General features: G+C 40.1%; 1 protein-coding gene across 1 annotated transcript in view; it reads left to right on the top strand.

Moving 5' to 3' along the window:
• The window catches only part of slc25a22 (solute carrier family 25 member 22), a 93,587-nt gene that overhangs the window by 64,597 nt on the left and 9,334 nt on the right, over positions 1-19,656 (top strand). The window contains exons 5-6 of the mRNA XM_008108314.3: positions 6,295-6,385; positions 17,439-17,557. Of these exons, the coding sequence (XP_008106521.1) occupies positions 6,295-6,385; positions 17,439-17,557 (210 nt within the window). The remainder of the gene's footprint in view (positions 1-6,294; positions 6,386-17,438; positions 17,558-19,656) is intronic.

Below are 19,656 nucleotides of genomic sequence, written 5' to 3'. Positions count from 1 at the left end.
CATCCCAGAAGATAAAATAAAATAGATTAGAGGCTATACTCTTAGGTATAGAAAATTGTAAACCTTTAGCTTGTATAGAATTGCTTCATAATTCAATGTTTGCTTCTTAGAACACTGTACAGGTGAGAAGCATGCATAACCTATACTAAAGGTAAAGGTTTCCTCTTGACATTAAGTTTAGTCATTTCCAACTCTGTGGGATGATGCTCATCTCCCATTTCTAAGCCAAAGAGCCAGCGTTGTCCATAGACACCTCCATGACTGCATGGAGTGCCGTTACCTTCCTGCCGAAGTGGTACCTATTGATCTATTCACATTTGCATGTTTTCTAACTGCTAAGCTGGCAGAAGCTGGGGCTAACAATGGGAGTTCACCCTGTCCCATGGATTTGAACCACCGACCTTCCAGTCAGCAAGTTCTGCAGCTTAGCGGTTTAATCTGCTGCACCACCGTGGCTCCACATAACTTACGGGATCAAAAATAAATTGGGAGGAAAGCCCACATTCTCACTTTTGTGCCTCTCAAATATTTTGACATTTCATGATTGTAAGGTGTCCTTGAAACCCTCAGTAGCTTGGCTCTCTTTGTTTGCTTGTGCTGTTCTGCGTTAATAGAAATGGTTCTGGTTTTTTTTTCTCGTGGTAGAAATGTAATACTGCAATGTGATTAGCATCGGGTATTTTTACTGGTTGGCTTTTGCAAGTACAGGCAGTCCCCAAGCTACCAACAAGATAGGTTCTGTAGGTTTGTTCTTAAGTTGAAGTTGCACGTATGTTGGAACAAGGGCTTTTTAAAAGTGTAAATCCAGCCCCCCCACACACATTGTCTGGGCCCCTGTTCAGAAGATTTCACCTCACTTTCTGTCCCCGTGATAACTGGATTTTGAAAAAATTGGCTTGTTGTGGAAACAAGGATTAGTAATAAACCTTCAGTTGAGGCACCTTTTCCCCATGATAACTCTTTCACGAGTGAATTTCCCTTCCGAGCGGTAGATTTCTCTCACTTTCTGTTGTCTCACCACTGTTCTTAACTATGAGTCATTTGTAAGTGAGATATCTGTAACTCAGGGACCTCCTGTACACTGATCGTGAGCAGGGTTTTCCCATGTTGATCCATGATCAGAAATAAGAACAGAAGAGTGCCATTTTAGTACTAATTTGCTTGCCTAAATTCTAGGCAAGATTTTATAGTAAAATATATCTGAATAGAAAATACAAGAATTTTGTTAAAGGTACAGAAAGAACGAGGTAAAGCATTTAGTAGAATGACAACTCAACCAGGTAACTCCTTGTCATTTTATAGACAGTCTATCAGAGGTTTATAGAGCCTTTAGTAAAACCTTGTAAAGTGCCAGTTTTATGATAACTGTTCTGCCTTCCAGGCCTTTTTGGCATTTGAAAACTGTGCCACCTTATTTATAATATTTTCTATATTTGGCACTCAAGTTAGTTAGACAGCATCTATCATCAAAACACCAGGGACTATATGACAAGAATCACATTCTGAAGTCATTTTTTTGGCACTAGCATGAGCCTGTTTACTTTTCTCTAGTGATTTGCAGCCATTGTGGGTTACTAAGGACAAGGATTATGCAGGGTTTTTCTTTTCTGTCAAGCGGCTTTGCTGAAAATAACAAAGATTTAGGAGAAATCATTGTTTGTATTTTTTGTTATAGATATTACTCTGATTTATTTGAAATGCAAAAATATTGACCCAGAAGCTTTTTTGGGATGATGAGGTTACACAGACGTGCATGCGAACATGCACAAGCGTTCCTTTAAGCTGTGTGAGTCATTAGGTTTGCTTGGTCCTGAACGGGGTTATTCAGGGAGATGGAATATTTCCAGTCTACCGGCAAGAAATAATGTGCCCATCCGAGATAGAAACTGCCCTAGAAACGGGGACATATAAATCTAATGCACTGTATAGATGTTACCAGTGACTTTATGACTCATAGACTCCTAGTGACTTTATGAATCGGATGCTTGCGTGAACATATATCATCAATAGCCCTGATCAGGTCTTGCAAATTCAGGGCTGTGGCTTTCTTCATTAAATTGGTCTTTGGGGGCAGTCCACAATATCTGTAAAACTGTCTTCCAGCACATTTTAGATTAGTCAGTACTCTTCTGGTCAGTTTTCTTGACTATCCAGCTTTTACAACCATGCATAGAAATCAGAAATATTGCCATATGGATTATTCTGCCTTAGATATTTAGCACTACTAATTAGCCTTGAAGCACCTTAATTATCACCTTAACTAATAAAAATAAATTTTCAAGAATTTCTTTAGGTTTACAGAAGAAGCAGCAGCAAAGCTAATAATCAAGATGAAGTGATGTCATTTGAATTCAGGGCTTTTAGCTCCCACTCATTTCTTTATCCATTATAGACTATGTGGTGAGGGGTAGATACTTCCACAGTTACTGCTGCTACAATCCTCTGTACACTGGTTGATGTTATAAGAAAGACTATACCAATTCAGTTATTAGCTGCATTTGACTTGTGCTGTGTCTTCTGATTGAGACGTACGGCTTGAGGGGTGACGATAAGATTGCATGGCTCAGTTGAGATCTGGCTTTCCCTGCACCTCATTCTGCCTTATTAGGAAAGATACAGCATAGGAACTGGCTTCTCCTCCACCCGAGTCTCCTAGTTTGGAAATGTAAATGAGAATGTGGAGTGGGTTTGGAAATCAGGCAGTTCCCTCCAATTGTGTATCACTGACTGGAGGTAACAGCATGTTTTTTTTCTCTCAGTTCAGTTTTTCAATGTATAGACCTCATTTATATATGTTTGTGCATTCTAGTGCTGTGCATGATGTTAAAAGTGAAGCATCTGTCAAGACTAAGAATTCCTGACTGTTTATTTCAACTCTCCCATTTGCAAAGAAAAGTTTATACAATTCAGACTAAAGATGGCATAGTCCTGCTAGGAGGGATTCATAGGGCTAAAGCGAAGCACATTGACTTATAAATAATCTGAGGGAGCTGTCAAAGGAAATGTCATGGATAACTTGGAAAGCGGGATGAGGAGATGCTGGTTGAAGGCTCAGAGGTTGAGCTGGAGTCCAGCAGTGCCCAGCAGCACACCCAGCCAAGCTTTGAAGAAGCACCCATGGAAGGAGCCACTGTTTCTAAGCCTGCAGAATAAGTGCAAGCGTGTTCCTCTGAGCAGGCTGAGGAAGAGGTAACTGTTCCAACTTTCCTGGGCCTGCAAAGAGAGAGGTCTCAGCTGCACAGGGCTTCGAGACTAGCTGAGAAACGAGCGAGCAGCAGTTAATATTTGACAACTCAGGATGTGAGGAACTCAATCCTGCAACCGTTTTCTATGTTTGAAGCCGTGATACCAGACTTTTGTTATCTTGTATTTGTGATCCCTGAACTTACCATTGGCTGTCGGATTCTGATTTATCCCTGGATACTGGACTCTTTTGTATTTGGCTCTCAACCTTAGATTGGACACTTGGTTACTCTGTTGGTTTGCTCCCTGCTGAAAATTAGGGTCAGGGCTGGAATTATTTGCTTGTGTGGGGAGTAGGTATTGGGGAGGGGGCAGAAACCTTTGCGGGTCAAACTAGACATAACCCAAGTTGTACCACTGGGATTCATGTCAGTCTTTAAAATTAATATTAGGTGTTAGTGTGTGTGTGTGTGTGTGTGTGTGTGTGTGTAAAAGGGAGCAAGAGAGAGCCATAGGAACAAAGTAATGCTGAGTGTGGCGAATTGAGGTCTATCAGTTTCTTTCCTACTATGCTTGCAATGAAAATCAATCTCCTTCATACTAATGTGAGTTTTTCTCCTAGAGTTAAAGGTGTGTATGTGTTGGGGGGGGGGGGTTGTTGGAGGAGGCAGCATACAGATTTCTGTTGAGATGCTGGAACATAGGTGCCTAAGTTTCACTGAGACTTTTGGTATGTCTAGGCTACGGCAATATTGATTGTCAGAATCTATCCAGTGTTTCAAACAGGAAGCCTTCATCTTTATGCTTGAGATTGGATCTATGTTCCACTGAGCTATGGCCTCTTATATGGTGTGTGTGTGTGTGTGTGTGTGAAATGCTCTCCACATATCCACTTCTCTCCAGGTTGCTAACATTAAAACAGACATGTGTCCATATAAACACTGTGATTCCTCAGTTAATTTGGTCTTCAGTCTCTTGGGTTGAAACAGACTCTTAGCAGATCCTTCAAGAGGTAGCTCTATCGTGCTTCAGAATGCCAAGGCTTGCTGTCCTGTTTTGTTTCTCTGTGGTTGGAGGGAATGAAGGGAATGTCATCCTTTTTTGCAGGAAAAGGCAGCGGTGGCAGATACTGAACTCCCTTCCCTTAGTGACCTCAATAGTGTTGGTCACCCTTGTATCACTAATGTTGCTTTCCTTTGTTCTGCACAGCAGTACGCAGTTTATAAAGCTTTCTACAGTAACAGGGATTTGCTGTTAGTTGCTCTCTATAATAGAGTACTCACATTCACCATGTGCATGTCAAGCGCTGTTTACATACCACAGCAGGCACAGAGCTGGGCGTGCTTTTGCTCTGTTGAAACTGGGTCCAGGGCAAGCGGGAGTTTACATTGAGCAAGAAACCATTCAGAACAAACAGGTTTGAGGCCATGCTAAAATCAGCTTGAGAAAATGGAGATAGTAGAGTCTCACTTATCCAAGTTAAACAGGCCGACAGAAGCTTGGCTAAGCGAATATCTTAGATAATAAGGAGGGATTAAAGAAAAGCCTATTAAACATCAAATTAAGTTATGATTTTACAAATTAAGCACCAAAACATGTTATACAACAAATTTGACAGAAAAAATAGTTCAATATGCAGTAATGTTATGTTGTAATTACTGTATTTACGAATTTAGCACCAAAATATCATGATATATTGAAAACATTGACTACAAAAATGGCTTGGATAATCCAGAAGCTTGGATAAGCGAGGCTTGGATAAGTGAGACTCTACTGTACTTAAAGGAATTCTCGTGTTATTTCTTGTTAAGAAAAAGAAATGGATGAACCGTAATAGTAGCAGTGGCATAGGCTACAATGTAGAAACAAGGGTAAAATGGCCCCAGGCATCATTACAACTGGCAAGAAAGGGGAGAAAGCATAAGAAGCTATAGCTGTAAAGCAGTGGTTCCCAACCCATCCAAACAGTGGGCCCCGAGAACAAAAATCTGGTCCTCAGACCTCCTTCCTCTTTATTTATTTTATTAACTTTATTTCTGCTCCTTTCCGCAGAGCTGACCATTGCATTAGATAGACCACATCAGTTCTAGATTATGAAATATAGTTTTCTGTGAGCAAGCAGATAGCAACTACTGGATGGCATATGTTCTCTATCAAAAACTAGAGCTGATGTTGTCTATCCAATGCAGTTTTCTGAATCAGCACCCCAAATAACCAAACTGAATCTAAAGTTGACCAAAAACTGATTCGTAACTTTTTTGGTACTAATGTTTGAGAGTGGTCCCTGGTCAAGTGGGCCCTGGTAAAAAAAAAGTTTGGGAACCACTGTTGTAAAAAGAGCAAGCTGTTCCGTTGACTCTTGTATTGTTCAGAATCCAGAAGGGCAAGTTTCTCAGGCAACATAGATGGCTTTCTCTACTAATCCACTCCCACTGCTGTGTGCTACTCCCAAACATGATTTACATTGGTGTAATGGAGCAGTGCGTTGATGTGTGCCATCAATGGGATTCTGGCCCACCCCTGCTCTAAAATTCAGGAAAGTTCCAAAATAAAATGTATTCCTTTAAAGAGCCTGAAATGTGATGGCTTTTACAGGATCGCATCAGTCTTGCCCAGTGGCTATGTTCCAATTAAGGGGTTGATAACATGGATCTCTCCAGATTTTCTGATCCTGTAATCCCTGACCAGCACAGTGAAGGTTTATGGGAGTAGCAATCCAGTGCATCTGGAGGATACCAGTCTGCCTCTTCTTCCTGCAAGTAGTATTTTGCACCTCTGTTTCTGAAGGAGCCTCTGATTTCAAGTGATTTGCTATTTAGCTCTGGCTTATCACCATTTTTTTCCTCACCTTCTGTTGGTTAGTGTTGTATGAGTAGATATTTCTGTATGCCATAAATGTGCCACAATAGGGCAGGGGAGAGAATAATGTTGATTTGGGTGAAGGCAAGTCCACAACATGACTTCTGCTTCTTTGTCTGCAATTGCCATTGATGATTCAACCGGGCCAACTCAAGGTTGAGTGCCACTGTGGATGTATAATTTATAGACCATGAAACCATGAAGCTTTCTCTGGTGCTCTTAACATTCTGTTCCTTATGTCTTCTTGCCCAGGGGCTGCTGTGAATCTAACCCTTGTGACTCCAGAAAAAGCCATCAAGCTAGCTGCCAATGATTTCTTCCGACATCATCTTGCTAGAGATGGGTAAGTCAGAGTGGAGAGCTCTCTACAGAATTGTTTCCATCAGGGGATGGCAGGATTTGTGATGTGATGTTGCTACATTCCATCATTTCTAGTCTGGAGCATTGGATTGGGTCACAGGGGAATGGCAGACTTATTTCTTTTCCAAATATAAATGTGAAGGTTTTCTTCTGCACATACCTTGAAAACAATAGGATACCACAGACACATTCCAACTATGCAACATATGCTTATCTTTTGTGGAAAGGACCCAAACTGGTTTTGCAGCTTTAAATTCTTTAGGGATTGATTTGTTTTTACTTGGTAAAGATCGGCCCTCAGGATAATAGTCTTCCTTAACTATCCATGAATGATGGATGATCAAGTTGGTTCTTTGAGAGCAAAGCTCAGATCTGGGCAGCCTAGCTTATTCAGTTACATTTGAGAGAGGTTACTTTAGAGTTCAATATATAGTGCTTGAGCAATCACTGCAAATGGCAGTAATGTAGCCTCGCATAGCTTGTTTTGCCTAGTTCAGCTATGGAAGTTTTCATCTCAAGATAACAATTCTTATCTATCCATTTCTAGGGTGTCAGGATCACACCCTCTTTTTGATTCCATTGGATCATCTTGGAATGTTTGCTTTGGAGCTTGAATTTCATCCACCAAAAATGACACTCCCAGGGCTGTTTTCATGATGAAAAGCTTTCTGCAATCTCCCCCTCCCCAATGAATCACCATGCCCAGTGGCCACGAGATAATGGGCCGCATTCTTTAGAAGGTTTGCTAATTGGTTAATTTTTAAAGGAACACAGGATTTCAGTTCTTTTTGCTGAAGCAGTTGGCAATCCCTTCTGATAATTACTATTCAGTTTGGTTTCTGTTGACCTAATGCAACACCTACAGTGTATCTTCAGCTATGCTCCTCTGGGTTACTACTGCGCTTTATTTTAATTGTGCCCTCTGACTCAGTTCTCTCCCTTGTACAGATTGGTCAAGCAGTTCCTTACTTGCATGACCAACCAATACTAGGGACATTATTGCCTTTTCTATTTTCAGAGTGCCTACCTCTGTCCTCTTAGCTCAGTGGTTCTCAACCTTCCTAATGCCATGACCCCTTAGTATAGTTTCTTATGCTGTGGTGACCTCAATCATAAAATTATTTTAGTTGTTATTTCATAACTGCAATTTTGCTACTGTTATGAATGATAATGTAAATATCTGATATACAGGATGTATTTTCATTCACTGGGCCAGATTTGGGACAAATACCTGATACACCCAAATTTTAATACTGGGGAAGGATTGATTTTGTCATTTGGGAGTTGTAGTTGCTAGGATTTATAGTTAACCTACAATCAAAGATCATTCTGAACTCCACCAATGATGGAATTGAACCGAACTTGGCACACAGAACTCCCATGACAAACAGAAAATACTGGAAGGATTTGGAGGGCATTGGCCCTGGGTATTGGAGTTGTAGTTCACCAATATCCAGAAAGCACTGTGGACTCAAACAATGATGGATCTGGACCAAAATTGGCACAAATACTCAGTATGGCCACATTTGAACACTGGTGGAGTTTGGGGATAATGGACCTTGACATCTGAGAGTTGTAGTTGCTGGGATTTATAGTTCACCTACATAAGGGTTCCTAAGACCATCAGAAGTATGTGTTTTCTGATGGTCTTTGGTGACGCTTCTGACACCTGTTTCACAACCCCCCCAGGGGTCACGACCCCCAGGTTGAGAAACGCTGTCTTAGCTTTCTTTTGCAGCTCAAAGTCTTTTTGTATTATACTTTTGCCCTGCTAATTCTGTGTAACATTACTCTGGTTCCACAATAATGCTACAGGGCTGGGCTGTTTCTTCTTGCTCTGTGTGTATATAATGTCTTTTTTTCTCTTTAAAAATAGTTCCCCTTTTGAGGAGGATAGTAATTTGAGGAATGGAGAGGTCTTTGTCATGATGATGTGGGAAATAATTTCCTATTTCCCTTCTGCTTGTTCAAGATCCTCTTTGTGCACTTTCTCATTTTCTTTCGCTCCCGCCCTTTGCTGAACCTAATACATTTCCACACTGTTACTTTTGGTTAATTAAAAAGGTGCAAGGCTGGAGATACTCACCTTTCTTTCTGCTTTGCTGAACCTCTGTATACTGCAGAATAAATATGTCCTTCTGCATTTTCCCTGCTTCCAAAAATAGTCCATTTGATCAGTCAAGGTTACTTTGCCCTTAGAATTCCCATAGGAAAGTATCCATAAAGGAATGCAGCACCTGTGATAAGTCCAGTCAGTGGTGAGCAGTCCTTCATTCCTAGCACTAATTTAGGCTACCAAAGAATCCTAGTTTTAGTGCTAGTCAACAGGCAGCACACAATGGCACCGTTCTTTTATTTTAGACTAAAAAAAGATGGAGAGCAACACGTAACAAATTCTTTTGCATTTTTCATGCTCTATCCCATCTTAGTTAAGGTTGTATAGCTGTGGTAATCAAAGAGGGAACATCAGTTGGATATTTTTCCAGATGGCCCTGTGAACAAAGCCAGTGCAGTTATGCTGAAGTAAGTGCTACCAAATTAATTAACACTGGTGTTGTAACTGCATTTCAGATCTTGTTGTCTCCCATCTCACCAGTTGTGAATCTGCTGGCAGTTGACCAACAGGACCTTTCACAAGCCCTTAAGTGTTGAAGTCTATGTATTGACAATAACATATGACCATTGAAACTGGGCCCCAGGGTCAAATTGCGTTTGGGATGAATGCAAGTTCATTTCTTGACAAATGTAATTAGCACATTATGGTGGTTAAGTGGCTTGTTTATAATGACAGGGCCAGCTTTGTGGAACTGGTTTTACCCAGTACAAAGACACATCTGACTACAAAAGTCTGTCTCACTGCATCCAAGACATATTTGCATTCGACAGAAATGGGAGCACTGCATTTTCTGTATATGTACATAAATATAGAAAATGCATTAGCTCTTGGGCTCTTAATGCTGTTACTGTTCTTACAAAGGAAATTGGTAGAGACAGCAAAAGACCAGCTGTTGTTATGACTTGACTCTTCATAGGTAAAGGTTTTCCCCTGACATTAAGTCTAGTTGTGTCCGACTCTGGATGGTGTGCTTATCTCCATTTCTAAGCCAAAGAGCTGGCATTGTCCATAGACACCTCCAAGGTCATGTGGCCGGCATGACTGCATGGACCATTACCTTCCCGCCGAAGTGGTATCTATTGATTTACTCACATTTACATGCTTTCGAACTGCTAGGTTGGCAGAAGCTGGGGCTAACAGCAGGAGCTCACCCTGATTCCCGGATTTGAACCATGAACCTTTCGGCCGGCAAGTTCAACAGCTCAGCGGTTTAATCTGTTGCGCCATTGGGGGCTCCTGACTCTTCATATCTTAATGCATTATTACATTTTACTAATCTAAAAAATGGGAAAAGTAGAAAACAATAAATTGGGATTGAGTCAGTACTGTCCATGCCTTACAATAGAATTTTAAATCCCCAGTATGTGCTTAATACGGGTTCTCACTAATTTTAAGACAAAGGAAATACAAGCATTTAATTGTACAGGTGATAGAAGTGGTAGATTAGTCATAGGATCTCTTGTAATTTTAACCTACAATGGCATTTACAAATAATGCAAATGAAAATGTAACAGAGGCATGGAATATAATTAGAATAACAATAAAATAAGACAGTTTACACAGTGGAAAGAATTAGTTATGTCTGTAGTTTTCAAAATATATATACATCAAATGCCTAGAAACTCACTGTCTTTCATGTTATTTGAAAACTTACCTATAGACTTATAGCAACCTCTTGAACTTTGTAGGGTTTTTTAAGGCAAGGAGTCCTTAGGTATGTTTATAGTGCCAAGGTCCTCCTACATCTTAGGCAATACTCATAGAAAGTACTGCTTTCTACATTCATTTTCAAGCTTTCAAAATATTTCTGATTTTAATTTTTTTTCAAGGCATTCTCATTATTATTAATTTCTATGTGTAACAGCCTTGCCTTTTTCATTTTCATGGTTTTTTAAAAAATCTTGCCCTTCACTTGTTTGTTGTTGTAAAATGTTATTAGAAAACTGCTGATTTTAGCTCTTTCCCGTCCTAGCCACTAAGCATTATTGCATTAATTCTTTCTTTGTGGGCATAACTAGAGCCATCAAGTAAATTGATATCTGCTCCCTCTTCCTTTTCTTGCTCTGTGGCATTGTTTTGCTTATTGAACAGAAATGTGAGACACTTTCCTCTGACAATGCATAGGCAAATTTTCCACTATGGCTGTCACTGATCCAGATGTTTTTGAGCATATTAGCTCAGGAAAAATATTTCATGCTGAAGACCAAAACTATTAAGCCTTATGCCTAATCCATAAGTGTTCAGGATACCAAGAGCAAGTCCCCAAATCATTTCATTACTCAGGTTTTGCTCCGCTCCTTTCATTGATTGTGTTAATCCAGATGATATGGCAGTGATATTAGTGAAGCCACAGAAAATAGCAGAAGTGGTGAAGCCACAGAGTGATGGGATGTGGAATAGTTACTAAGGTACAGAGTAAGTTAGAAGGAAACATGAAGGTCTTACAGTTGGATGTTTGCACTTAGACAGTCCCTTGCTGCTTTTATTTTGTAAAGAAAAGATCTCCTCCATCGTGAGAAACAAAACTTTGCTCTTAAATGTTTTTATTTGGGGCAAATATGTAGGGCTGTTTCCTGGTTGTTTTCCTGGTTCCTTTAATTGTGCAGTTGCAGTTGTAGGGGAACTGTAGGTTTTAACTGTGACTTTTGCTGAGGACATGAAACTAAAAGAAGTACAGTGATACCTTGACTTAAAAGTTTGATTTGTTCCAAGCTCTTAACTCAAAACATTCTCATCTCAAAGCAGATTTTCCTGTTAAAATGCTATTAATCCATTCTAGCCTCAACTTCCTCCCCCAATTTTTCTTAAATGTTTTTAAATAAGGAAATGTACTTTATAAATAACAACTAATGTATAAAAAGTAATGACACGTAAAATATTAGACTATTATGCAAATTGGTAAGGGGGAAAATGTTCGGAGACAGACAGTGCTTGGTTCCATCCAGTCACTGTGGCAAGGAAGCACAATTGAGGCAGTAAATGGTCAGTTGTTCAGTGTGCAAGGCAAAAAAAAAGCACAAAGTGAAGAAGCAGAAGTATCATTTTCTTCATACTATACTCATTCCAGCCTCCCGCCCTCTCTTGCCCTCTCAATTTTCATGAAGCTAAACATGCCAGGAATAAAACCCGCACAAAATGAACTAAGCCAAAGTTCCTCAAAGCAGGCAGCGGTCTCCCAAAGTGGAGAAGAATATGTTGCATGCAGTCAGAGACTGCTCCCTTGAAGCTTTGTACTCTCGTGTGAGCACTCATTCCGGCTTCTCATAGGTTAAAAAGGTGCCCGTAAGTTCAAAAGAAACTCTGGCCAAACAATGGCTCACAAGTTCAAAAGCTTGTTAGTAGGGAGGCTCATAAGTAGAGATTTATTTTATTTTATTTATTAGGACATTTCTATATCACCTTTCTCCGAGGACCCAAGGCAGTTTACAACAACAGCTAAATATGCAATATAAAATTTAGCCATTAAAATAATCTCATACATTCCTGCCAATCATAAAATTGTCATTAAAAGGAGTAAAGGAGGTTCCACTGTATCATGTCCTCAGCAAGTTCTACCAAGTTCAATTAGTGTGGGCTGAAATACTTGTAAAATGTTTGTGTTTGTTATTTAGGTGGATGACTTCCATGGGATGCATGTCTTTAATGGCCAACAAATGTTAAATTTCCTGTATAATAGAGCATAGTACTTAATAACTATGTCTAATGCAGTGGTTCTTCGCCTGTGGGTCCCCAGATATTTTGGCCTTCAGCTCCCAGAAATCCTTGCAGCTGGTAAACTGGCTGGGATTTCTGGGAGTTGTAGGCCAAAACACCTGGGGACCCACAGGTTGAAAACCACTGGTCTAATGCAATCCTGATTGTATGCTCTTCCTTAATATAAGAAGTGGCTTGGTCATTTGTATCAATTTTTTTCCTATTTTTTCATCACTTGCAACTGAAATCTGCTGGAATTTTATTGTCCGCTGAAGATGGGCCAGTGGTCCACTTGTAGACCATATTCTTCCTCCTGCCATATGTAATTTAGAAAATAAGATCCCATCTTTTATGATTTAGAGAAAAGTTTGAAAAAGTGATTCCAATGTCCTCATCTCAAAGTTCATAAACAAAGACTAAATCCAAATAATAAGAGAATAAGGAACAGTGACAAATGACAAATGGAATGGCCCTGGATCATAAGTTTGGATGGTGTGATTTTAATAATTGGTTTTGAAGTGTGTTGTTTTAATGTTTTTGTTTTTAATGTTACTGTTTATTTTATTGTATGTATGCTCATGGCATCGAATTGCTGCCTTTCTGTAAGGCCACTCTGAGTCTCCTTTGGGGTGAGAAGGGCAGGATACAAATGCAGTAAATAAATAATAAACAAACAAACAAAAAAGACAACACACAAACAAAAAAGATTTTAAGTAGATGTTGTGGGTTGTTTCAAAGGAGTTCCTTGGACTCTTTATATGGTTTGTATCCTTATTTCCTGCAGATGTTCATATTTTCTGCAAGTTCCTCAGATCGTCCAGATTCCATTTAATTTGCCAGCTGCAGGCAAGGATTTCTTGAGCAGGATGTTTCCAGCTCTCTGATCTTTTTTCAAATCCATGTGACTAAACACAATGAAAATTCCTCCCTATGTTCTCAAAGAAGAAATCTATATTGAGTCATTTAATAATCTTCAGTGGGGCCTTGTCTTACACCTATAACAAGACAATCTAAGTAGCAGTTGTGCAAACTTACAGATCAGCTGCATGTAACTTTCTTTGTGAGTTGTGCCATATCTTTAGAGAACGGAATAATATAATTGAGGAAGCTTTAAACAACACAGCTCCTTTAGGCAAGGGCTGAACCTTACGCTACTTGGCTCTTTCCACAGAGGTGAAGATGCTGACAGCTCACAGCTTGTGAGTTTCAAATGTGTGAAGAAATGACATACCAAGTACAGCTCCAGCTGCTGATTCAAGTTGTTATCCAGTAGCCCAGATCCTCAAGAGCTCTGAATCTTTTGAGTGTGTGCATCATTTGACACTAGTGACAGCTAGACAAATTTTTGCTGGGAGGATTTTTGACATTTACAGAGACTGTCACTCCCTCTCCTTATGATTTAAACCAAACTTACCTACCCTTGTCCTTCCTTATTCTTTTGTCTTTCTTCTGTGTTCCTAAAGCGATCCCCCCACCGCCGCCTTTTGCAAATTTCTGGGATGGAATGCAATGGAGAATAACATGCTGATTCAAAATGTTGCAGGACTGGGGATTTGTACCTTAGTTCTCATTCCAGAGAGTAGCTTCTCAGCATCGATGTAGCAATAACACAAGATACTGAATGTAACATTTCTTAAAGAGCTTTCCCATACAGTAGTTGTTGACCTGTTATCAAACTCTTTATGAACCAAGTATGCTCATCCTTTTTCTGCATTTACTCTGAGGCGGTCAGCACATTAGTCAAGGCACTCCTCTAGGGGTAGGCAGGCAGGTATCCATGGGGCTGACATAATGTTTCTGTTGCTCATGAAAGCACTCCAAGTGCTAGATAAATGCTACATTTGGAAATATCCTTATGGGTGGTATCAATATGCACCTGAATACCGTGCTTTGTGGTATATTATGTTCAGTTTCTCTGCCTTAGTATAGGGTGTTTTAAAAAGATGGACCCGATTTGAAATCGCTATATCTCTGCAACCACAAACCCACCCATTCATGAAACTCTCTAAATGGTAAGGTATAAAGTTTCAATTGATTACTGCTAGATGCCTCTACCAGCACACAAACAGCCCCTGTCTTGCAACATAAGTCCTAATGAGAGATTCTTCATTTCTGGCTGAAAATGTTTAGTAAAACTTGATAACTTGATAACTCATTTAGCTGTTCTAAGCTATGTTATTGTGTAATTGTAACATGTTTCCATCGTCAAATAGGTTGAAGGCTTTCACTGCCAGAATCACTGAGGTGTTGTGTAGTTTCCAGGCTGTATGGTCGTGTTCTGTTTTCTCCTGATGTTTCACCTGCATTTGTGGTTGACATCTTCAGAGGATCTTCTAATGATGCCAGCCACATGCAGGCAAAACATCAAGAGAAAATGCTGCTAGAACATGGCCATACAGCTCAGAAATGACAGAACACTCTGTCATGAAGTACACTGCTTTGAAATTTGGTCCATCTCTTTGAAATACCCTGTAGCAGGATAGGGAGAGGAAGGCAGACCTCTACCTGGAGAGAGCCTAAATAAAGAAAGATTTAAAGCCTGTTAACTTTTGAGGTTGAGACCACCTGTATGGGTGACCTCATTTCTGCTGCATTTCGGAGGTGAATTTTATTATTAACTAGCTGTAGCCAGCCACGCGTTGCTGTAGCCCCGTCAATTTCAATGGAAAAGAAAGGATAGAGAAAGAGCAGGTTTCAGTTATGTTATTTCACCATGCTTCTGGGTAAGCAATATTTGTGGTGTTCCATTGTCTGTGCAGATATGGAGATTGTGTGGTTTGGCGATTCTGGAACACAGAACATATTCCTGTCCATGTGATAAGCAATTCATGTTCTGATGTAAACCGCAGAATTCTAAAGATTGCCTCTGAGTGTAAACATAGTTGGATGGATGGATGAATGAATGGATATAGATCTCTTTCTTTCTCTGTCCTCCCCTTGGGGAGAATGACAGGGGGCGTGGCTTCCTCGTCGGCCATGCTGCTGTGTCATTTTCCTGCTGGGAGAGGCCATAGGTCCCTCCCAGGGAGCGACCCCAGTGCCTCCTCCTCCCTATTACTGAAAACCTGGCTACCAGTATTTAATAACTCTACAATCAGGACAGTAAATAAAGAACACCACTCAGAAAAACAGAGGAATTCTAGACAGGAAACAATCAACACCTCCCAACAAAGGATTACCCAAGACAGGAAACAGCCAGGCTTTGAAGCTGCAAGGCTATTCAGTGGTAATCAAGCTGGCCAATTGCAACATTCATACTTGCCTCAAGCAGAAAAGAGTTCTTTCCCCTACCCTGGACCTTCCATAGATATATAAGGAGAAGCCTTCCACAGAATGGTAAATCATCTGGGCATCCCCTGAGCAACATCCTTGCAGATGGCCAATTCTCCCACACAAGAAGCAACAGAAGTTTGCTTTTAAATACCTCAAAACACTCGTCAGTTCGAATGCTACATTGTGTTCAAATTTTGTAGCAATCTGTTAAGTAGTTTGGGAGATATGAGGTCCCCAGAAACGGACATTACATTTTTATTTATATAAATGTTGGGGTTGCTTGTAGATGGACAGAATGCCTTTCACTAAACTGGTAACAGCTAGTCCATCAAGGTTCAATAGAGGAATGATGGAAAGTGAGCTACCTAATCTTCTCTGTCGGAGAAAATCTAAGACCTAGAAATTCCTAGAGAGATGTTCTCTCAGATAAATTAGAACAATTTCCTTAATTTTGGTTTTCCACTTTCATGGGAGTCCCATGCCCCTTTACCCCAGCGAATGCAGAGTGCTGACTTATTTTTTTGTTTGTTACCCAGGATGTTTTAAAGGTATTTGAGGTCATTATTAATGTGAGATAATAGTTAATATGTTGCTAATTCCAAGGACAATCATTGTGGAGATAAACCTCAGACATATCTTTCTGATCAGACTGGCTACTGAGCACTTGGAAAGATGCTTGATTACTTGACTAATCTAATTTGAAATGCTTTCAAGGAACCTGGTGAAGGTGTAGCAAGTGTAGAGATGTAAAGTTTGCACAAGTATGAAGGCATTAGAAGGGGGATACCATCTTTTTCTTGGTCTTTCAATTATCTTTTAATTTTTGTGATTTTTAAATTGATTTTAAAAGATATATAAAATAAATAAATAAAATGGAAATTTTCAGAAAAATTCAATATGATTTTGACTTTTAATCCTGGATGTCACAATCTCTTAAGCCAGTGTATAGAAGTTTGCAAAAACATTTTAAGATCGTGATGTCAAATCTAGTATTTCTTTTTAACACAACATTATTTTAATTATTCTCTTGAATAAAAAATGTTGGATTTTAGGTATGAATAAAGGAAGGATGTTATTCCTAGCTGTTAACATCTGTTGTTATGATCTGGAAAGATTAAGCTCTTCTGGAGCAATTTCTTAATTTTCCACAATATAAAATGGATATGCTAGCCTGTGTACTTTATTCTGGCCTTAACCTGTCCATTGTGAATTTTTTAGCGAAATATCCATTTTAAGTTTGATTGCCCTAAATATGTGTGATGACTTCTCTGATATATTCCCACTTGTTTGGGACCAGTGTGATTTACACTACATTTTTGCTACTGGAGAAGTGAGATAATGATTTAGTGTCTTAACAGTGCAGTGGATTTTTTCCTTCCCCAGATGAGCCTATGCCCTGAGGTTACTCTATGCCTTCAGGTTTTGCAAACAGAAGCCTTCTGTAAGGTTTGCTAGACTGTATTTTAACTGTGTTGGCATTTCTTGCCTAGTATTTGACTTTGCAGGCAGCTCTTTTTGGAACATAATGGAGGAACGGGTGAGATGCTCATTAGATGAAAATGGAGCAAGAGTAGAGCTTCCTTCCACATTTCTCTGATTTCTTCAAGTCATACTTTTTATACCAAGTCTTTGTCAATTTAACAATAGACCACTGCTCATCTGGATATCCAGCATTTTTGTTTTTCTTGTTATTGCCTCTCCACTGCTTAAGATAGTTTTAGTCACTCGGCTGCATCTTTACTGCATTGCGTTCATTACTGAAAATATCAGGTTAGAGAATATTAAACCATCCTTATTTTCCACAATATGTTAGATCTGTGCATAAAACTTGCTAGATGCATAAACATCCTATGGAAAAACCAAATCTGTTATTTGCCTTGCCTGAAAACCAGTGGATCATTCACCTGATTTTCTTTGTGTCTCTTTCTCTCTTTCTCCTCTATCTTTATGTCAGGAAGAAGCTGACCCTGCTGAAGGAAATGCTGGCTGGCTGTGGGGCAGGGACCTGCCAGGTGATTGTCACCACTCCCATGGAGATGCTCAAGATCCAGCTGCAGGATGCAGGCCGAATCGGTACCTCATCTGCCTTTTTCTCTCTCCTTCTAGAACTCATGCTGCAAGAGGCAATGCCCAGAGGACTTTCTAGATCAGTGGTTCTCAACCTGTGGGTCCCCAGGTGTTTTGGCCTACAACTCCCAGAAATCCCAGCCATTTTACCAGTTGTTAGGATTTCTGTGAGTTGAAGGCCAAAGCATCTGGGGACCCACAGGTTGAGAATCACTGCCCTAGATAACAGGAGAGGACTCAAAATGAAGGGGTGGTTGGACAGGAATAATTCAGCCACCTTCGGATTGCTTACCCCTTACATGCTACTATTGTATTTCTTCTTTTGTGCCATCTTGCCTCCAACTACTAAGACACCTTCTACACTGCCATATAAAACCCAGATTGTCCACTTTGAACTAGGTTATATGGTAGTGTAGACTCATGTAATCCAGCTCAAAGAAGATCATGTGGATTATCTGTTTTGATAACCTGGATTATATGGCAGTGTAGGAGGGGCCTAAGTCTGGCAACACAACAAAACTGTTAACATTGATGAAAGGATTGCTGTGAGTTTTCTGGGCTGTATAGCCATGTTGCAGAAGCATTCTCTCCTGATGTTTCACCCACATCTATGGCAGGCATCCTTGGAAGATGTGAGGTGCCTCACAACCTCTGAGGATACCTGCCATAGATGTGGGTGAAACTTCAGAAGAGAATGCTACTGAAACATGGCCATTTAACCCGGAAAACTCACAGCAATCCAGTGATTCCTGCCATGAAAGCCTTCAACAACACATTGATGAAAGGAGTTTCTTGTTATGTTTCCCACGTCTCCACTTTCTGGCACTTTTTGGAAGGGAGACAGTTTTAAGCCAACTAGCACCCCACAACACTGAATCCATGAAACAGAGCTGGGCCACATAGGATGAAAGATGTATGGGGAGTATGGCTAACATTGTGCTTCTACCTGATAATATAGCTGTTAATTTTAATGAAACAGGAAAATGGAACTGCAGAGCCCAGAAAAATTCAATGAGAAAGTGCTTCTGCTGTGGCCACAGCCTGAACCTTTTGTTGAATTGAGTCGAGCACACTGTTTATTTCCTGAAGCTCCAATATAAGTGCTGTTGAGACCATTGGGGTGAAATAAACAAACAGCAGCTTATCTCTCAGGCTTCTAATATCTCCTTGTGCTTTTGTTTTCCCCTTTCTCTCTCTCCTGTTTCCAATTGTAATTTAAACTTGACTACAACAAATAAAATTAGGAAAGCTGTAAAAAGTTTCTCATTGCAGCACAAAACTGGATTATAATATCTCTGTTGCAACAGAGGTTGTGTATACTTTTGCTGGCAAGTCTTGGCTTAACCAGAAATTGACATGAGTGCCATCTTCTGATGAAATAGAAACATTGCAGATCAAAGTAGCTGGCAGGAGCCATGAGAGAACAGTCAATCTCAAAGATACATTTAGAGAGGGTACGGATTTCAAACCCTTCCTGGAGCTATGGACTCTTAAAAACACCCAGTAAATATAGAAGGCTTCTGTTATTTCAAAGGGCAGGACTGTAGTGACAATGCCAGCCGTGTCACTATTCTGTCTGGAGTGAATGGAGGGACAATGAGAACAGGAGGGAAAGAAGGGCAGACCCTCCAATATGTCACAGATGGTCTGACACAGTTGCATCTCACCTGTTCCTGCTCATGTATGGCAGGCAGCTTGCATTTTTATGGCATGGATGGTAGTATATCTTTTGCATACATTACAGAAGCAGAGTGCCATGTTTGTTAATCAGGTCTGTGAGCTGTTCCGGATTGACCTCCTTAATATTTTAAATTGAAACAGTTACTGAAACAGTAAATTGCAGCACAGAAGACAGTTTTTGGGGGCTAAGCACTGATTGGAGAGAAATATTATTAGTTCTAAGCCTGTTCTTTGTCTTTTGGTACTATCCTGATGTTAGAAAAGACATTGCGTTTAATTGACATCCTAATACAGTGGTTTTCAACCTGTGGGTCCCCAGATGTTTGGCCTTCAACTCCCAGAAATCCTAACATCTGGTAAATTGGCTGGGATTTCTGGCAGTTTTATGCCAAAACACCTGAGGACCCACAGGTTGAGAACCACTG

The sequence above is a fragment of the Anolis carolinensis genome, chromosome 1, assembly GCF_035594765.1.
Source record: "Anolis carolinensis isolate JA03-04 chromosome 1, rAnoCar3.1.pri, whole genome shotgun sequence".
NCBI classification, from domain to species: Eukaryota; Metazoa; Chordata; class Lepidosauria; order Squamata; family Dactyloidae; genus Anolis; species Anolis carolinensis.
The sequence above is the reverse complement of the archived record's forward strand: the minus strand, read 5'-3'. Positions and strand labels throughout refer to the sequence as shown.